This window comes from Microtus ochrogaster, chromosome 1 (genome assembly GCF_000317375.1).
Source record: "Microtus ochrogaster isolate Prairie Vole_2 chromosome 1, MicOch1.0, whole genome shotgun sequence".
In the NCBI taxonomy this organism is placed as follows: domain Eukaryota; kingdom Metazoa; phylum Chordata; class Mammalia; order Rodentia; family Cricetidae; genus Microtus; species Microtus ochrogaster.
The window spans coordinates 43,979,258-43,998,593 of NC_022009.1; the positions used below are offsets into that span (position 1 = coordinate 43,979,258).

General features: G+C 42.7%; 1 protein-coding gene across 3 annotated transcripts in view; it reads left to right on the top strand.

The window, feature by feature from the left end:
- The first annotated feature begins 425 nt into the window (after positions 1-425).
- Positions 426-19,336, top strand: part of Evl (Enah/Vasp-like) — a 96,087-nt gene continuing 77,176 nt past the window's right edge. The window contains exon 1 of one of the 3 annotated variants that reach the window (XM_005343538.3): positions 426-672. In XM_005343538.3, the coding sequence (XP_005343595.1) occupies positions 650-672 (23 nt within the window). In that variant the 5' untranslated portion in view covers positions 426-649. Of the gene's footprint in view, positions 673-7,286; positions 7,311-19,336 lie in introns of those variants that run through there. The other 2 variants (XM_005343540.3, XM_026781040.1) reach the window with 2 other exon arrangements.

The window sequence follows — 19,336 nt, forward strand, 5'->3', positions numbered from 1 at the left end:
GTATGGCATGGTGGTGAGTGTGAACTTTGATTGTGGCGCTGGAGCAGCATGTGCACCTGTGCTAGTTTGTCAGTAGGGCAGCACATTAGATTCGGAACAATCGTTCCATTCTCTGGCTGTCCTTGAAAGGTAGCCTGGTCATCACTTATCTGATGCTCCTTTCTAACATGGGTCACGTCTGATCTTTGTAGCAGTAGCAGCCTTTGGAAGATGAGGTCATTAGGCAGATCACAATAGAGGAGGTCTCATTCTCATTGCAAAAACCGCACCCCACCGTACACAATTCTTGGAGGTGGAATGTGTTACGTGATTTACCCAGTATCCTAGGCGCACCCTGGGTTTGACTTATTTCTCTAGACTAATCCAGTTCCCAGCCTGAAGTCTAAGCATTCTCTGCATTAATCAGACTTGCTGGAATGATCACATGGTTTTCTAGCTGCCTCCCCTGTTAGCTGCCGCTTGTCAGCAGCTGGCGGAGCTGGAGGCTGCAGGCCCCTGTCTGCAGAGAGCCTTTTACTTCAGAATATTAGGGGGTGTGGAAACCTCATTTCTTCTTTCCTTCACTTTGCACCATCTGACTGACTAAATGGTTGTCCTCCGTACCAAAAAGGCTGTCATACAATCCAAGGAAATTGCCTCTGACTAGGTCATGTTTGCATTTGAAGAATTCAGGTATGTTTTGGGTTTTCTCTCAGTATAATGCTGGGTTTTTGTTCTCTCTAGATTTTTGCTGTGTAATGACTGCTTAGGCTCTGGCTGGTTCTACACACAAAAAGGGATTCATTCTTGTCTGCATTTGGTGCGGTTTTATCAAGGTGGTGAGGTTCAGGGATGTTTACTGCATGGAAGTGCAGCATGGATAATTGGTTTGATCTTGTGTAAATTTGTGGAGGATCCCACCTTGTGCATCCTGCAAGCTGTTCTTGCTGGTATAGAGTTATGAATACAGAATAGCAACTGTGTGTCCAGAATGAGTCTTTTGCTATCTTTTGTTTTCTTCCTTTGTCAAACTCATGCAGTCTAATGCTGCTTTACAAAAAAGAGAACCGTAGCGGCTACGGTGAAAAATTCTGCAAAGGGATCTGCATGACTGGCTTGGATTTGGCTCTGGTTTTCTGTTATTAAAGCGGCAGCTAGGCTGCTTTCTGGGATATGCTTGACAACGTTTAACTGGGTGCTTCTTTCCGGGGCTCTTCCGCTGTTGTCATCATCAGTGTTTCAGATTAGATCCTTTGTGACTTCTTCCTTCTGCTCCTCCATCTCTTCCCGAGGAAGCTATCCCTGGGTCTGAATGTAGGAAGGGATGTGCCAACAGAGATAGTGTCTAAGAAATGAGAATAAAGGAGGCAGAACAGAGGCATTCAGATCTTTCTCTGCCCTTTTCTATGGACAAGTATATATGTGGGTCTGTGCCTGACAGCTCCTTCTTTTTGCCAGTGGAATTCCTATGTGGCTTAGAACTGGGCGTAAATACCACATTGACTGGCAGAGAGGGTGATTGTGCGGCACCTCAGCTTTTCTTTGACAGGCCTTTTTTTTTGTTCCTTCTGAATGTTACTGCAATAGACATTGAACCTGTAAGAGAAGAGCCAGCCAACCCAGAGAGCAGATGGGAGATTATGAGATTTCTACATACATAGAAAAGTAAGCTGCAAAGAGTTGTCTCCACCCTTTGCTCTAAACTTGATGCCTTGGGTTCCAGAAGTTATCCTTTGTTTCAGAGCATGTGTCTGCATTATTCTGAATGGAGTGGACTTGTGGTAAGGAAAGCCTTTCCATGTGGCAACAGCCCTGATGATATGAGACCTGTGTCCTTTCAGAGTGACCATGCTCAGTGCTTTAGAATAGCTTCCTTAGGGAACTATTTATGTAGTGGCTGGTGTGATGCAGTAGATGCACACTTAAGGGATGAATCAGGAATCCTGGGTTCTGGTCTTGTTTTCAAGATTAGCCTTGCTATCTAGGAGTCACTTAAGCTCTGGTCTAGTAAGATGAGTCAGCATGTAAAGGTGCTTACAGCTATGACTGAGTCAGAGTTTGAATCCTTTCACATGGTGGTAGGCGATAACTGACTCCTACAAGTTGTCTTTTGATCTCCACACACATGTGCACATGTAAATAAATGTAATAACATTTTTAAGAGCTATAGAAGTTCTATAAATTGTAGAAATGAGAGTGGACCCTACTGGTTCATATATTTGGACGCATGGTCTCCTGTTGGCCCCACATTAGGAAGTGTGGCTTTGTTGGAAGAGGCGTGCCATTGGGGGTGGGCTTTGAGGTTTCAAAAGCCCACTCCATTCTCTTAATTAATGCCATTCTATTAGCTCTCTCTTTCTCTCTTCCTCATTGTTGTGTCTCAAGATGTAAGGTCTCAGCTACTGCTTCAGTGCCATGCTTTTCTGCTGCCATGATTCCCACCATGATGATGGTCATAGATTTACTGTCTGAAACTGTAAGCCCCTAATAAACTTTTTCTTTTTTAATAGCTTTGGTCATAGTGTCTTATCACAGCAACAGGAAAATAACTAAGATAGCTGTGGTAATGTGAAGCTCAGATTTTGTTGTTAGCATTTTTTCTGAATGGAGTCAGCCTTTAATGCCTCTTTGAGCAGAGTTTAGAGTTTTGATTTGTCGTTAAGGAGGAAGGATATAGAGCAACAAAGTTGTTCTCACTGTGATAGACTCTGACCCCAAAGCCAAGAAAGACTTGGTGAAAGGGGGTTAAAGTCTTCTACTCGGATTAACTGAGAAAATGGCATTATGGGAAGTAGACTAGAAATAGGAGTTTGTTATTCCCTGCTTCAGGATTTTGCCCAAATTGGCAGCAAAGAATCTTGATAGATACAGTTGCACACTACTTTAGTACTGTACAGACAGATGACATTCTTTAGTCCAGGAGCTTGTGTACCTGAGAGCCAGATATTGGTGGTGGGATGCCCTTGGAACTAGAGAGGAGTGTGGCACCCTAGTTTTAATAACTTCCTAGGTAATTTTGGTACTACAGGTTTAGGGACCAGACTTTCAGATCCATTGAGTTAGGAAAAGCAGACAGATCCAGAGATAAGAAATTCAAGGTAAAGGCAGCGAGGGGGCACAGAAGACATCAGGAGCAGAGAAGCAGTTCAAGTTCAGCCCTTCCTTAGCATCTACATTTTGATGGTTCCAGAACTCCCCTCAGGACACCGAACATGAAATGAAGGGTTATGTGCAATTTACTTAAGTTTCTCACCCTGAATGCTGTAAACCACCTTTAGGTTACTAATGGTGCCAAATACATGTAAATGTTGTATATGTTGCTATACTATAATGCTAAGAAACCAGCCTGTACATGGTTTGTACAGATACAGACTCTTCCACATCTTTTCTTCTCTTTCTTTTTCTCTTTTTTCTATTTTTCTTTCCTCCTTTTTGTTTGTTTTTGAGGCAGGGTCTCATTGAGCCCAGGTTGACCTCAAACTTACTATATAGCCAAGATGATCTTGAACTCTGATGTTCCTACCTGTCTCTCAATTTCTTAGATTGTAGCCTTGTGCCACCACACCCAGCTTCCTATATCTTTGGCGTGAGCTTGGTTGAATCCTTAGATAACACGCTATACAAGTGGTGCTTAAGAGGCTCAACTATGGCCAGGTCAGTTTGATACACAGCCCCTCCTCTGTAGAGGTCTTGATGAACAGTGGTTTATAATCCTGCTACTGCTGCATATTACCTCCATGGGCCTAGCAATTCTCTAGATCTTTCTTTGTGTCAACTTTCTCATCTGGACAATGGGATGGCCATTCTTACCAGAAAAATCTCTGCTGTTGTCAGCATGAAATGGGATAATATAATTTACAAATTATACCAGTCATTTCTACATGAAGATGAAAGGAGAAGAGGACACTGAGGGCACAATGGCCATTTTCATCTCAAAAAAGGAATCTAATTTTGATAGAAAATGTTTGCATGCCATCACTCTTTATTGAGAGCTTTGGTGAATCCTGTCTTTCTTAAATGTTCTTTCCTTGGTTCTTAACACTGCTTGACATATAGGAGAACTGTACTTAGCAATCAACACATTTTAGTTAACCAGGATTCTGAGAGGAATAAAAGCAAGCAAGCCATGTGGTTAACTCAGTGCCCTCCTAAGATTTATGCTGTGGTGTAATTGAACCAGAAGAGCATCCTGAACAGCTGGTTGCTGACTTGACAGTGCTAAGAAGTGTCTCAGCCCAACACCAATGTGCGGGAGCACATAAGGAATTTACTGCTGCTTGCATCCTACACCCAGAGTTACAAGATCCTAAAAGCTGGAGAGGTGACTGACATTTCCCAAGGGTTATAGAATTTTTTCCCACCATGGAACTATAACACCAGGCATGCTGCTGTAGCTTGCTGTTGTGGTAAACATGGGTCATTTGAATTTGGCCCTTTTAATTTTGATTTTTCAATGATACTAGAGTGTTTTTTATTTCAAAAAACGTTTTAGAGATCTAAGGAGATAGTTTAGCCAGTAAAGTGCTTGCTGAACACTAATGGATCTGGGTTTGAATACCCCAGAACTGTAGAAACCCAAGTGTGGTAGCACACACCTGTAATCCTGGTGTTCCTACAGACAATAGGACCTGGATACAGGGGCATTTCCACAAGCTTCACAGACCTCTGTTTCTTAGAACCCTTAGTATGTGATGATTCTGATTTATTTCCAGAAGGTACCCTGTACACCAGTTCCAAGGTGTAAAACCCTGTTGGAATGTGTCAGTCTTGTGGGGACTTAATATTTTGAGTCTGTTTTGGTTCTGTTTCATAGAATGATTGAGGTTCAAACTCCAACTGACTTCTTTTTCTTTATTCTAACTTAAATCTGGTCTTGGGAAATGTTATAGTTTTTTTTTTCCTGGCCTCGTATTGGAATGTTGACATGGGCCAAAAGGAGTAGGCTCAGAAAAGACATGAAGTTTGTAAGCCTGAAGCACCCATGCAAATGTCAAGAGCCAGAGTTTGGTCCTTTCCATTTCAGGACTGCTGTCATGTGGTGAGTGGACCAGTACTTAAGTGGTTGGCACAGTGCTGAGGAATTACATCTCAGGTGAGGTTAAGGGAGAAGCAAGCTGGGTAGGGAAAGGAAAGAGGAAAAAACATCAACAGATGCTGCCAGTCGCCTCTTACATGATAATCTCAACCCATTTAGGACCTTATCATTGAAGACAAGAATATGACCCAGACAAAGTCTGGACACATCTGCTTGCTTGGCATCAGTGTGGGAAGTTTCATAAGTACTTCACATTTAGCACTGCTAACAGCTCTTCTACTCTTTCTCAAACCTGTTCTTTCTGGAGTCACCCCAGTCCAGCCAGTGCCCACTCCTTTTCCTTATTCTTCCATCTCATCTTGTCAGCTCTCTCTCAGAATGTACCCAGCCATTCCTATTGCTAGTCTAGACTGCATTTCAGCCTTGTCTTTCAGGCTTCCTGCCTTGTTCCTGTAGTCGTACCCATTTTTCCTTTTGAAATTTAAACTCAAGTCATGTCACTGTGGTACTCTAACCTCACTGAATGGGAGAGCCCTGACTCCCATGATGCCCTGCATGTTTTGGTCAGCATGTCTTGATAGTGTCCACATTTCACCTCCAACAACACTCCAATGGCCTTTGCCACTCCAACCACACCAGCCATACCAGCACTGTCTTCTCTCTAGGCCTGCACTCAAGTGTACCTGGAGTCTCTTTTAAAAGCCTCCACTGTGGGCCCTCCCCTTCTTTCTCCTTCGCCCTATTGTCCTTTAACAACATCTATATATTCTAGATGTTGATTTTATATGTCAGCTATTTCCCTAGTGCTCTTGTATGTCATAGTTTCTAGTAAGTGTGTTAATGAGTGAAGGAAATGAGAATAGAATTTGTGAAAGGTTAGGTAATTTGCATGAAGTTACCCAACAGTTAGAGGGATGTCTGGTCAGTTTCATGTTTTGTCTGTCTGCAGTAACATCTTGTGAATCCACTTTAGCAATGAACAAAACCCTCAGAGACTCTTCTAGGATCCCAGGATATGTCATGGTCCCTGTCACATATTCCATAGTTGTGAAAAGGGATAGGGCAGAGGAAGAACAGAGGATCCCCTAGATAGAGTGAGTAATTGACTCTTTCTGCTTCCGACAGGCGTTTATGTCTCCATATCTGCACAGTGACTGGGCAAAGTGGTCATGCCATGATTGATTTTTGTAGACTTGTCTATACAGAAGCATGAGTGCTTCAAGTCAAGGGGTTATCTCAACACTTGTCACCACCACTCCTCTGGAGATATTCCTTATCTGCTGGCAGGATTTGAATTAGGCCACAGGTCCTGTGAGGCTTACTCTTTGATTTCCTAGAGCCTTTTCAGGTTCATAACCACGTGGGTCTTTAGAGGTGACAGTAGGAGAGCACCTGGTTGGAGGAAATCAGCACAGAATGGGAAGTTAAGAGTGAAGAAATGGACTGGGAACAAGAAGCACAGTTGATCTTCACTGATGCCACAGTTTTGTTAGTGTCTGACAAGCCACAAGCAAAACAAACAAGTTAGCTGCCAGGATGCCAAAGCAGAACGTACCAGTCTGCCTCCACATTACAGTTAATGGTGAATCTACTCAACCGAGGCAGTGCTGTGGGTTTGCCACCCAGAGACTGACATCCAGTGCTTTCAGGAGAAACAGATGTGGCTGTGAGAAGTCATTCTCACCTTGCTACCTGTCTTTTTAAATCAAGCTTTGGGCGGGCGGGGGGGGGGGTTCATGTGTAGAAGGACTCATGTGTATGATGAAGCGTTGCTATGCTTGCATTCCGTATTTGGGATGTTAATGATGTGCTTAGCTGGCTCAGATGCTGCTGGTAGTGGCCCACTCCTTGCTTAAGGTGTTGTAGTCTCTTATGTTAGGAACAAAATAACTGAGGGGACAGAACAAAACCCATTACCTGAAGAAGTGAGGTGATGTGACCTGAGTCCCAGCACATTCTAACACACCACGGTGGAGCCATGTGGCTCTTGGCAGTAACTTAGGAGAGTGTAGAAGTTGATCCTGTTGCATAGGATCTACAAACGCTGGGAGTAGCTTTTTGGAGTTGGGAAGTTAGGGGTCTTTCTGCTCTTACAGTTAACATTCATTCACCTGACATTTCCTGAAAAGCTACCAAATAAAAGCCATAGTTGAAAATGGAAAATATGTCTTCCAGAACTTATGTCCTCAAGAGCTGCTGAACACAACATGCCAAAAGCTTGGGATGAGGAAGCCAAGGGTGAGAATACCATCTTGGAAATCTGAACTGGAGGAGAATGGCAACCCTCGAGGAGGAGGTATCTCCTGGAGTGAACCCCTGGACCAGTAGCATGAGTTGTGGGGTTGGTGGCTAGGAATTCTGAGGACTGTTGGTAGAGTGTAGGAGCTTACTGTGGGAAGCAGAGGAAGGAGCTGGGTGCAGTGTGTGCTTCCCCCCCCCACCCCATGTTTTGGCCAAGAAAACCCAAGGACAGACTTATATTTTGATGTGTGACCATGTCTGTGGTGATTTCGCTGTGTCCTGCAGAGGGCACCCTTTACCCCAAGGAAGTGATGTAAGTTCTTTGTGCTCTAATTTCCCTGTCTTTAAATGTGACTATTACCTGCTACAAGAATTATTGTGCTTAAATGAGACTTCTCATAGAAAGCATATATGAAAGTGCCTGGAATTTCGAAGACACTTTAATAAATGAATAAATCTGCATTTACTGAAAGCAGGGCATTTCGTCAGATCCTTTTCTTGACTTTGAATTTTACTGGAGAGAGGAAAAAAGCCAACATATTGTACAGACAGTATTTCCCATCTCTTCCTACCCACTGAGAGTTGAGACTTAAAATGCTAAAAATCAGCCTCTAGAAGATGATCCTGTTTGCAACTGAAGCATTTATAACAAAGTGAAATAAACATGGTGTGATTAATCAGAGAAGAGCTGGGATCTTTGCTTGGCTAGCATATAGACTCCCTTGTCACTGCTGTTGACAAATGAATTGTGTTTTCTGGCTAAGGTAATTTGACCAGAGACCAGCACCAAGTGTCAACCTTCCCTGAGCCCCTGTATCGTCTCTTATTGTCCAGAGCTTGATAATAAACAAATGCACCAGACAGTAGTATGTGCATTCTGTTCCACTGACAGGAGAGCAAGCCAAAGTAAGACTTCAGTGATGAGAACGTGCCAGCAAAATGGGTTGTTATAGCTTTAATAAGGTATATATGGGTCTTAAAAGGAGCTATAGAAGAACTTTAAAGAGTGACTTTAACTCGAGAATCTTTGTACAGGTTTAAGATTGGGGTGGGGTAAGTGGGAAAGATTACAATCAAATATGGCCACTCCTCAAACCCCTTAAGAGACAGGAAAATTACTGCAAGTTTGAGGCCAACCTGGTCTATAGCAAGTTCTGAGCCAACAATAGACACTTAGTAAAACTCCATCAATGCCTTTCCCTGGAGAGAGGACACGTTCGCAGACAAATACACCTCAGAACAGTCTCAGCACCGGGAGATAAGGACTCAGTATCTTTACATTCTGTTCCCCTTTGTCTTCAAATGTGGGTACAATGGCTGCAGTGGATTAAGTTCTTGTCAACCTTACCAAACTTTTGGACTGGGACATCTGTGAGGATCAGATTCCTGGTGTGAACAATGTGTGGGTCAGCTTATTCTTACCCATGACTGAAAAGTTAAAGGCAGCTTCCTTCAAAGACAGGCAAGAATGGAGTGAATGGATCCTCCTGTTTTGGGGACAGTCCTTCCCAACATATAATGCAGAACTCTGTTCATTGCTGATTACAGCTTCTCATTTTCTACACATAAAGCCCTTTGTGGTCTTTCTGCCCTTTCTCTTGAAGCTCAACTTGCAGAAGTTTAGCTTCTGTGCTCCAGAAAACTGTTTGAGCAGCAGGCTCGGTGGTGTACACTTAGAGTTCCATCCCTGGGGAGACTGAGGCAGGATAACAAGCTTGAGGCAAGCCTGGCCTACTGGACTACACAGGCAAGCCCATCTTAGAGGCTGGGGGTAGGAGATCTGCTTTGGCTGTGGGTCTGTGTGTGCTGCCTTTCTCCCTGTCAAAACCCTTGTTTTTCTATTGATGACATCCCTCTAAATCCTCTTCCTTGGATGCTTTTCCAACCTCTGTGCCCATGTTCTCTTCTTTTCTGAATTCCTATATAACACTTAAGAGATCTAATCCATAATCTACTATTTAATGTTTCTTAACTAGGCAGAAGGTGACCAGAAGATGGGAACAACACTTCTTATGCTTGCATCCCAGCACACTTAACAGAGCTGGGTAGTCTTGGCTTCCCGGTACTTGCTGTGTTCCTGTTTTTCTTTTTAAATTTTCTGTCACATTTGAATCATTGTTGCAGACCAGAATGAAAACTGACAAGAAAGGGGACAGGTACTGCCATTTGGATGTCTCATTTTTAACATGAAAGTCTTTGAGGAATTTGATAAAGCCATTGAACTTAATAAAAGCAAGATCTGTTTGTTGTAGTTGAGCAGAATTTATCCAAGTAACAAGAGCAGGAAGTGTGTGATAGGTTTTCACAGTTCTAGGAATCGACAAAATGTTTGAGTTGTAAAAATTCATGTGGCCTTTAAAAGTCCTTATTTGTTTATTTTGACTTTTTGAGACAGGGTCCCAGTAGCCCAGACTGATCTTGAACTCTCATGTAGCCAAGGCTAGCCTTGAAATCCTGATCCTCCTGCCTGCACTCCTGAGTGTTGGGATCACAGGTGTGCACACCACTCTCAACTGAAAGCCCTTATATATTTAAACATAGTTCCTGATTCTTCTATATTCAAACAGAACAACAGTGTAGGTGTGCACGAGCTAGTTATTGTGTCTGATCTTCACTGTAGTCTATGAGTAGAAAGCAGGGATTCTAGTGTTTGGGTACATTGTGACCATTTTACCTCCCAGGTACCTCAAGTTCGGAGAACTTAGGTTACATCTCAGACTCTCACTGGGTACTGCTAGTGCTAGAATTTGAATCTTTATAAATACACGCACTTTGTCTTCAAAAGAACCTAGTGAGGAAGCTGCTGTTACTGTCACATTCATTTTATGAAAGAACTGAGGCATACCCTGGTTAGATGGCTCGTCCTGCATCAGATAGCTGCTGTTTGAACACAGGAACACTTGATTCTTGGCTCTGCTTTGTCTGCTGTACTCTGGCCTTTCTGGAGGCTTTGGGGGAAAGAGTTCTGGTGGTCATGTTGAAAGGAACTGTAAATCCCAGTCCACTGGAAAAAGACAATATGCAGTATCAGGAAGGCTCTGAGAAGATCTACTAAGAGTAGACACTTTGCTTCCTGAATTTCCCACGTGTCCTCAGAAGGAATCTCTTGCTTAACAATTTGGAATTTATGCTCAAGTACTGCTGTAGTAAAAAGAGAATCCTGGCATGGAACATAAAAGAATGTTTAGGAGAGAGAAAAAAAATACATAAGTCAAAATGCCTAACTGGAAGGATCCAAAGTGTGTAATATCAAATATCCCATTGGAATGTGGGTTCAGAGTTGTAGTTTATATAATTTGGGGAACATCACTTATTCTTTTACTGAGGCGTATGCATCATTTAGATTATATATCCAAAAATGCTTTGTAAACAGAAAAGCTCAAGATCTTTTTCAAAATTGTCATTTTCCAAGCTCGCATTGTCATAATAGCTAGGACAGAACCTCCAGCTCTTAGAAGGACTAGAGTTTGAGACTTGGGATACAATTTAGTAGGAGAGCACTTGCCTAACAATGAGCCCCTGGGGGGCTGTTGAATGGAAAGACAGTGAATTCTTTCTACCTCTCTAGGTTCCCTATCTGGCATGTTAGAGTGAAATTTTTTTTTTTAATTTTTATTTTTATTGAGCTCTACATTTTTCTCTGCTCCCTTCCCTACCTCTCCCCTCCCCTTCAACCCTCTCTCAAGGTCCCCATGCTCCCAATTTACTCAGGAGATCTTGTCTTTTTTACTTCCCATGTAGATTAGATCTATGTATGTCTCTCTCAGGGTCCTCATTGTTGTCTAGGTACTCTGGGATTGTGATTTAAACATAGAGCTGAAATTTTTTAAATAAAACTTTCTTGTGAATTCCTTCCTTCCTTCCTTCCTTCCTTCCTTCCTTCCTTCCTTCCTTCCTTCCTTCCTTTTTAAAGACAGGTCTCTATTGAGCAGCTCTGGATGTGGCTGCTATTTGTGTAGATTGCGTAGACCAAGCTGGCTTTGAACTCAACGAAATCTATCTACTTGCATCTGACTCCCAAGCACAGGGATTAAAGGTGCTTGTTACCATACCTAGTTTGAATTAGTTTCTAGCTTGTGTTTTGCTTGGTTTTGTTTTGGGGGAGTTTAATGGAGTTCAGCCAGAGGTCATGTTTTTCTCCATCACTTTATTATACTCCCCTTTGGATTTCTAAGTGAGTTCACTTTTTGTTTTTCTGACACATCTCTGGCAGAAAGTGTTTCTTTGGATAATTCCAAAATGCTAATTTATTTATTCACTTATTTATTTATGCTTGTTTGTTTTGTTTAGTTTTGTTTTGTTGAGACAGGGTTTCTCTGTGTAGCTTGGGTGACTGTCCTGGAACTAGCTCTTGTAGACCAAGCTGGCCTCAAGCTCACGGAGATCCACCTGCCTCTGCCTCCTGAGTGCTGGGATTAAAGGTATGTGCCACTATCACCTGGCTCCAAAATGTTAAATTTCATTCACTAGTGTATTGGGCTTTTTTTAAATCTTCATTTTTTTTTTATTCTGCTCACTCCCTCAAATGTGGCCATCTGTTTTTTGTTTTGTTTTGTTTTTTGCTATTTTTAAAGGAATTTCTAGTATGTCGTCCTGTTGATGTAATCACTCTAAATGTCTCTATGATAAAGTCTGGCTCATGTGAAGGACTATCAAGGATGGAAAACCTGCTGCTCCTTTGCATGCCAGAGCAGTTTCTACTGACAGGGAGGGAGGTGGGAGTGTTTTTACTCTTGGTTACTAGACCCTTTATCCTGCACATGACCAATGATGTGAGTTTAAGGTCATTTCAATACATGAAGTATTGCACAAAAGATACTTTTTAAAAAGTACTGAAATAAGCTTTGCCTCATCTGTTTGTCTGTTAGGACAGTGTTTTTTTCTATACAGCTGCTGTGTTTGTCCAGCAGCTGTTTGGAGAGGAGAAACTTGGTGGTAAGGACCTAGTGTCCTCTGTCCTTTGTGATCCAGGCTTGTCCTCTTACTCCTGGGAACCTGAGACTTTAACCCCACTCTGTGGCATTAGTATGGACCAAATTGTGTTCCTTCAAATTAACAAGTTGGAGCTCTAGTCCCAGTTGAACTTACTGTATTTAGGCCTTTAAGAAGATAAGGTTAGAGGCTAGAAAGATGACTCAGCAGTTAAGAGCACAGGCTGCTCTCTCAGAAGACCCCAGGTTCAATTCCCAGTACCCACATGGCAGCTCACAGCTGTCTGTAACTCTAGTTCTAGAGGATCTGACACCCCCATATAGACATCATGTAAGCAAAACACCAATGCACCTTTAAAAAAAATAAGGTTAATTGTTGTAGTAGGGATGGAGCCCTAGTCCAATATGACTAGAGTACTGTGAGAAGAGGAGGGCAGCAGAACACTCATGAACAGAGAAGAGAGAAGGCGACTGCCTGTCTTCCTGGAAGAGTGGAGTCCAGAGAAAGTTGCCTTGTGGTGATGTGAGGCTGCTCCCACACCGTGGCTGCAAAGTGCAGCCACAGTATAAATAGCTACAGATCAGGGATTGTCACTCAGGCCAAGAAAGTCTTTGCTAGCAGTGGCCCTCACTCTGCTTGAATCCTGGCTTCCCGTCCTGCTCCTCCAGGCAGAGGTTAGTCTCCTCTCATACTCAAGAGCACTCTGTCCCAACCTGTTTCTGTGCTTATCATGCCTTCTGTCAGCCCCCACTTTTAAATGAGGAGCTGCTGTTAGGAGCTTGTCATGAATCCTGGACTGGAATGAGTGCAGCATATGTGTCAGCTCCCCAGGGTGGTTTCCTGGGAAGCACTGGCAGGGTGAAGGAGCAAGAACAGATTACGTTTTGAGAACAGCACTGAGTTTTCACTTCCTTGAAGAAGAATGTCAAGGTTTCCCGAGGGACTTCCAGTGAGTGGGGGAAGTACTGGGTACAGTTTCCCAGGCATGGTCCTCATTCAGAGTTAGATGTTAGTGATATAGAAGAATATACCTTCTGTTGACTCAGCCAAGATCTGTATTTTAAAAAATACTATTTAACTCTATACCTAGTGAGTTAGAAGTTGATGGCAGTTGAGAAAATAAACCTTCCAAGGGCCAGAACTTGACCACGGTTAGTAGGCTAGTAGTAGACCAGGACTAGAACTTTCTTTTGGTTCCACTGTAGTGGTAGGTTCTTCTTTTGGCCTCCATCCTGACAGACATGACAGCGAGAAGAAGCATCAGTAATCAGTTCTGTCATTTTTTTTTCCTTAAAAAAAACAAAACAAAAAAAACCTCTATCCTGGCCACACAGTAGGTTTGAGGTAGAAAGAAAAACTTAAAATCTTAAAAAGTTACCGTAACTGTTAAGACTGGACAAACCAAATGCACCAGATTTGAGGCCACCTGTTCCTGTTCCATGTGGGCAGAACGTGCAGCTCTGTTGGACTTGCAGCCAAAGAGCAGAAGCCATGGCCTGAGCTGGCAGGTGAGGTGGACCTCCACCTCTTCTCATTCTTTGTATCATAGAATCTTTGCTGCCGGGGCTCTTAGTCCCAAACAATATTGCTGTCATAACCTGATAAGAAGACTGACCCTGCTTCCACTGTGTTTGTTCCTTGGCTAATTAATTTGGGGGACCTGCCCAAACCTGCCTGCTGGCAGGATCTCACTATGTTGCCCAGGCTGACCTAGAGCTCCAAATCCACTGCTTCAGCCTCCTCAGCGCTGAAATGGCAAGTACCACAAAGGGAGGAAGAGTTTATTTCAGCTGATAATACCTTGGGATATAGTCCATCCCAGGGAGGAAGTCATGGCAATAGGTGCTAAGAGCTGCTGGTCACATTGTATGCAGTTAGGAAGCAGAGAATGAGAATGTTTTTACTCAGCTAGTTTCTCTTTCTTATTCAAAGTCTAGGAACTCAGCCCAGGGAAGGGTGCTGCCCACATCCAGAATGTCTCTCACTAGAGGCTTGTCTTCTAGGTGATTCTAGATTTGTCAAGTTGATAACATTAACCATCACAAGATCTGACCAATTTTCTTTTTAATTAACTAGTTTGTTTCTCTTATTTATTTATTTGTGGGGGAGTAAGCTATGGCATATGTGCAAGTTAGAGGCCAGTGTAGTGAAGTCAGTTCTCTCCTTTCACCATATGGTTCCCAAACATCAAACTTGGATCATCAAGCTTGGTGGCAAGTGTCTTTACTGGTGGAACCATCTCACCACCCCAAGATGATTTTGTTAAATGCAAAATGATAAACTGCTAACAATATTAAAACTCAAATAGAATAACATTAAGTCTTCAGACACCCTTACACTCTCAACAGAGGCCAAGGTTGGGCAGGAAATTGTCTGTAATAGTCTAAGGTGCATCTCAGGATCCTGTATGTCCTAGGAATCCCTCCCCCACCCTGTGTGTTGGGGTGGGGGTGGGGAGGTGTTTTGCTCTAAAGAGAAGATATTTTGACCTCATTAGAAGTTAGTTGGCAGGCCTGGGTTATTGGTTTCTTAAGGATTGTCTTCTGGGTATACTCTTGAATGTACTCTACCTCTCCCAATGCAGATGGACTCTTCAGAAGTTCTCAGGGCATGGAACCAATTTCTGCAGAGCAAAATGTTGGAAAGAAAATAGAGACATTATTCAGGCCACCAAATAAGCATGAGACTCAAAAGGAAAAGAGGACAACATTAAGAAGAACATTAGAGCTTTTAAGAGTTTAGCCATGGGACTGGATACTCTGTAGGAATTAAACATGGCTCCTCATATACTTCCTCAGTTTCAGATCCTCCAGCTTTTCTGGTATGTAGAGTGTCGTTATTTTCTTAAAATAGAACTTTAAATCAAATGGATACAGGAGCTAGGTTTCCTCAAATGATGTGTAAACCACAGGCAAAAAAATAAGCTCTGTTGAATGTCTGAGTAAACTGCCTAGTGAAGCCCAGCCCCTTCAGTGCTAAGGAGCTTGCTGCTCTGCACTTCCTGTCCTCTCTGCCGTGCAGCCATGTCCTCAATCTGCTGCTGGTCTTCATGGGTCTTGGCCCCTGGACAACCTTGGCAAACAACTCAGTGCACAGTGTGTTACTAGTGCTCTGCTGCTTATTACAAATCCTTAACAGCTCCTTCTCTTTTTTTCATCTCTATTGTGAACTTTAGTTATCATCTCCTTCTCTTTTGAGCTCTTCCTTCTCCTTCAGATCTGGTGTTTGGTTCCTCTTCTGACTCGGGTCTTCTTCCTGTGGGCTCACAGCAGCCTCCGGTGCTCTACATTCATCCTGCCCTGGTCTATGTTAGAGCTTGTTCTATTTGTCATGGCTTTCTCTGTTTTTCTTCAAGAAATGGCTCCTACTACTCTGCTCCTTAGAAAGCTGTTGTCTGGGAAGAACATAAGATCTTCCATAGGCCTCCTGGCCCTTTCTCATTCTTGTTCAGCACTTCATTGCTTCACTGCATGTGTGTTCAGTCTCTTTGGACCACAAATAGCCTCAAGAGCTTTCAATGCAAATAATGCTGTAGGCGTGAAAGAACAGATGAAATAGTGGGCATAATAATCCATCATGTGTAGCACCATAAATCCATGGTGCTTTGGCAGCATTTTATTTCTCTCCAGTACAGCAGAGCATACATGTAGAAATAATTACATTGTGGTAGGTGTGCCTGATTGTCATTAATAGAGAGGCCTCTTCTGGTGTCCCTTTACCTCCATGCCTAAGGGAAAATCAGCATTAAAAGACTGAAGTTCTGGAGCCATTGGGATGGCTCACCAGATTAAGACTCTTGTCAACAAGCCTGACAACCTGAGTTCAGCCCTTAAGGTCTGTTTGGAGGTTGGGGAGGATACTTTTACTTCCGTTCCAACTCCTACGTACAAGGTTATGCTTTCCCATTAGCAGTCTTGAGACTGAGCTTCCATGCAGATTGGATGCTCATAGAGGATTTGAATGTTCCTGTATACTTCAGAGAATAGTTTGGAAATGAACAACATAATGTGTCTGGAGAAATTTTGTGAACTAGAGGGTGGTGTGAATATAACAGAGGGCAGAAGTTGTAGGGGCAGGTCAGTGGTATAGACAATGGTTTGGTGTCCTCTACTAACTGCCTGAAAGGCAGGAACAACTCTGAGCTTCAGCTTTTCTACTAATAGAAATGAAATAATGATGAAAATTGTAAAGATTCTGACATATAGAAGGTGCTTTAGCAAAGAGGTTCTCATCAAGCGTTTATCATGGATATCACACTATTAGGTTTGGGTTCTGGGTAGTTCCCAAATAGGTTTTGCAATAGACATTTGTAAATGTATTTTTGGCCAACTGTTTTATGTGTATGCCAAACTTAGAACTCCTATTTGAAAGCTTTGCCTTTGATTTACAGAATAAAAAATTTCAAGATGGGGATTCATCTGTAAATCACTAGTGGAAAACAGACTAGTGTAATCAGTGTCTTCCTTAGAACACACAAGCCACAGATGGGGTCACATGCAGAATGGAAATAACTAATAGCGTCATTAACAAAAATTAAAAAATCAAGTTAATTGTAATAGTGTGTATTTAAGCTTTGTGCCCAAAATATTATGATTTGAACATGTGACCAGCATGAAAATTATTGGTAAGCTATACTATATTACTTTCATGCAAGTTTGGTATGTATTTGTACCTGTGTCACTTTTCAGTTCAAAGTGGCCACATTTCAAGGGATCATGCTCACCTGTGACTTGAGACTGATCCCTGGTAGGCTGAGACTTAGAGAGTAACTAAGACAGAGATTCCTTAGTACATTAATGCACACAACAAAGGGGTTTAGAAGTGCTGGGCAAGCCATGTCTAGTTTTTGTGGTAAACCTTGCTGTGTGTTAGGTTCACCAGATGCTTGCTGTGCCAGTGTGTACTACAGCGATGGGAATACTGTGGATTTACCCCCTCTGACCAGGGTGAGAAGGCTGCAGCAGAGCTTCAACAAGTTCACATGCTCACTCTCATTTCCTTTCTTTCAAAATATTTTTAATTTTAATTCAAATATAATTACATCATTTCTCTCTTCCCCTTTCTCCCTTCAGCTCCCCTCATCCCCTCCCCCACATTCATGGCTTTTTTTTTCTTTATTATTGTTATACATGCATGCATACACTTGCTCCAAAGTTTGCTCCTTCTGATAGGAAGGACTTCTTTGGAAGGTCAGGAGTCACTGACAAATTAATGTTGGTTATGAACCCAGGCCCCTGAAAAAAAAATCACATTCTTAAGCTGAAACATTGCATTAATTGGATTTTATGGCTCTGAAGCAAGCTCCTGTTCTTTAACAGGGTAAAGCAAGTGTGTAGAATATGTACCCTAGGCATCATCTAAGTTTGTGATGTTTACAGGAAATATTAGTGTGAGTGATTGGCCTGGCATGTTTCTGGTTGTAGAATGAGCGCACCCAGCAGTAATGTTTTAATTGGCAGTCACCACCCCAACTATTAAATGAGTTAAAAGAGCCCTTCCCAGTTACATTTGCTTTGTGGTATAACATCGGCTTCTGGCTCTGTCATATGGAAGAATAAGGACAGGTGATGAAACAGGCCCAGGGCAGCAAGGTGAAGAGGCTGCCAAGAATCTCACAGGGCATGGGCCTGGAGCCAAGTCCTCTGGCTTCAATATCACCATGCTTCCAGACAGCTTCCTCTACAAGCACCCCAAGACCTTTGTTGCTCAATTTGCTGGTGGTTTAATGAAGCAGATCACATCAGGCTGTGCTCACAGAAACTTCTCCTTGGGTGTGGTGGATCAAGAGTAGGGAAGCAGGGAATCACCCAGGCATGGCAGGAAGGGTTTCCTAGACAACCTGAGTGCTGGGGAGCAATGGGAGTTCCCTATGTGTTCTCCTGATTGTAGGGGTCTCAGAGAAGTTTCTCTGAGTCAGTTTGGCAGGAGCATGGTTGACAGGGTTTCCTGGTAGTTAGTGTTAAGAAGAAAGACAAATGGGCACAGAATCTCAGATGTGCAGTTGGTGAAAGAAGTCAGTCTGAAAGGCTGCACACAGTGATCCCAGCTGTTTAGTGTTAGGAATTTTCCTAACGCAAGCTCTCTGCCAATGCAAAAATCCCAATCAAGCCAAATCACAACAAACCAAATTAAAAAATATCCAGCTTTAATGGGATTCCTGTTCTCTCAGGTGGCCCCGAGGGGGAACCGGGAAGCCACTAATGTTGGGGGAGGACTACGAGGGAACTTTCAGAGGGGTTGGGTGGAAGGTAGGGGTAATAGCAGTTTAAATAGACTGGGGGAGTGGTCAAGATTTTGGCAGGCTGTCTTGACCCTCTTCCGGGGAGGGGGTCAGCTTGGCGGGTACAGGGATGGGGCCTCTAAAGATGGAGGCCAGAGACCAGGACTTACATTTAGCATTCTGGAAAACTACAGAAATTAAGTCAATAGCTGTCAAGAAATGGGTAGAAGGAACAAGTCCTGAGAATGCAGTCTTTTAAAAAAAATTTAAGTTCATAGCAGTATTGAGAGGGCGGTAGATATTTCCCATACTCCCCACCCCCATATTTGCATATCCTCCATTATAAACATCCCCCAGTGATCAGTAAATGCACATATATACTTTCTAGCCACCAGATTCTGTCATTTATTTTTGATATTGTATACCCAAGTGTCTGTGGATTTGGACAAAGATACAGTGATATGTATTCATCATTATAAAATGAATAGGCTATGCCTGCTATGGGGACAGTAATACATGGGAAATCTCTGCCTTCTCCATTTTGCTATGTGTCTAAAATTCTTTTTCTTTTTTTAAAGTCTCTTTTTAAAAAGGGGGTACTGAGAAGATGGTTCAGCAGTTAAGAAGGCTTACGGCTCTTGCAGGGAACTGGAGTTCATTCCCAGCATCCCCGTCAGGTGGTACACACATACACATGGCTAACAATAAAATAATTTTTAAAAATTTAATAAAAGGGAAAGAGATTGAGTAATGAGACCTAATGGCCAAGTGAAGACCCAGATCTTTGAGGACACTGAGGACCTGGGAAATGGAAAAGTGTCTAAGTACCATCTAAAGGCAACCTCAAGGATAGTGGCTTTGAGAAGAGCTTACAGAAGTGCAGATGAGTGGCTGTCCCCTGGAGCAAGGCTCAGAAACTTCACATGTAT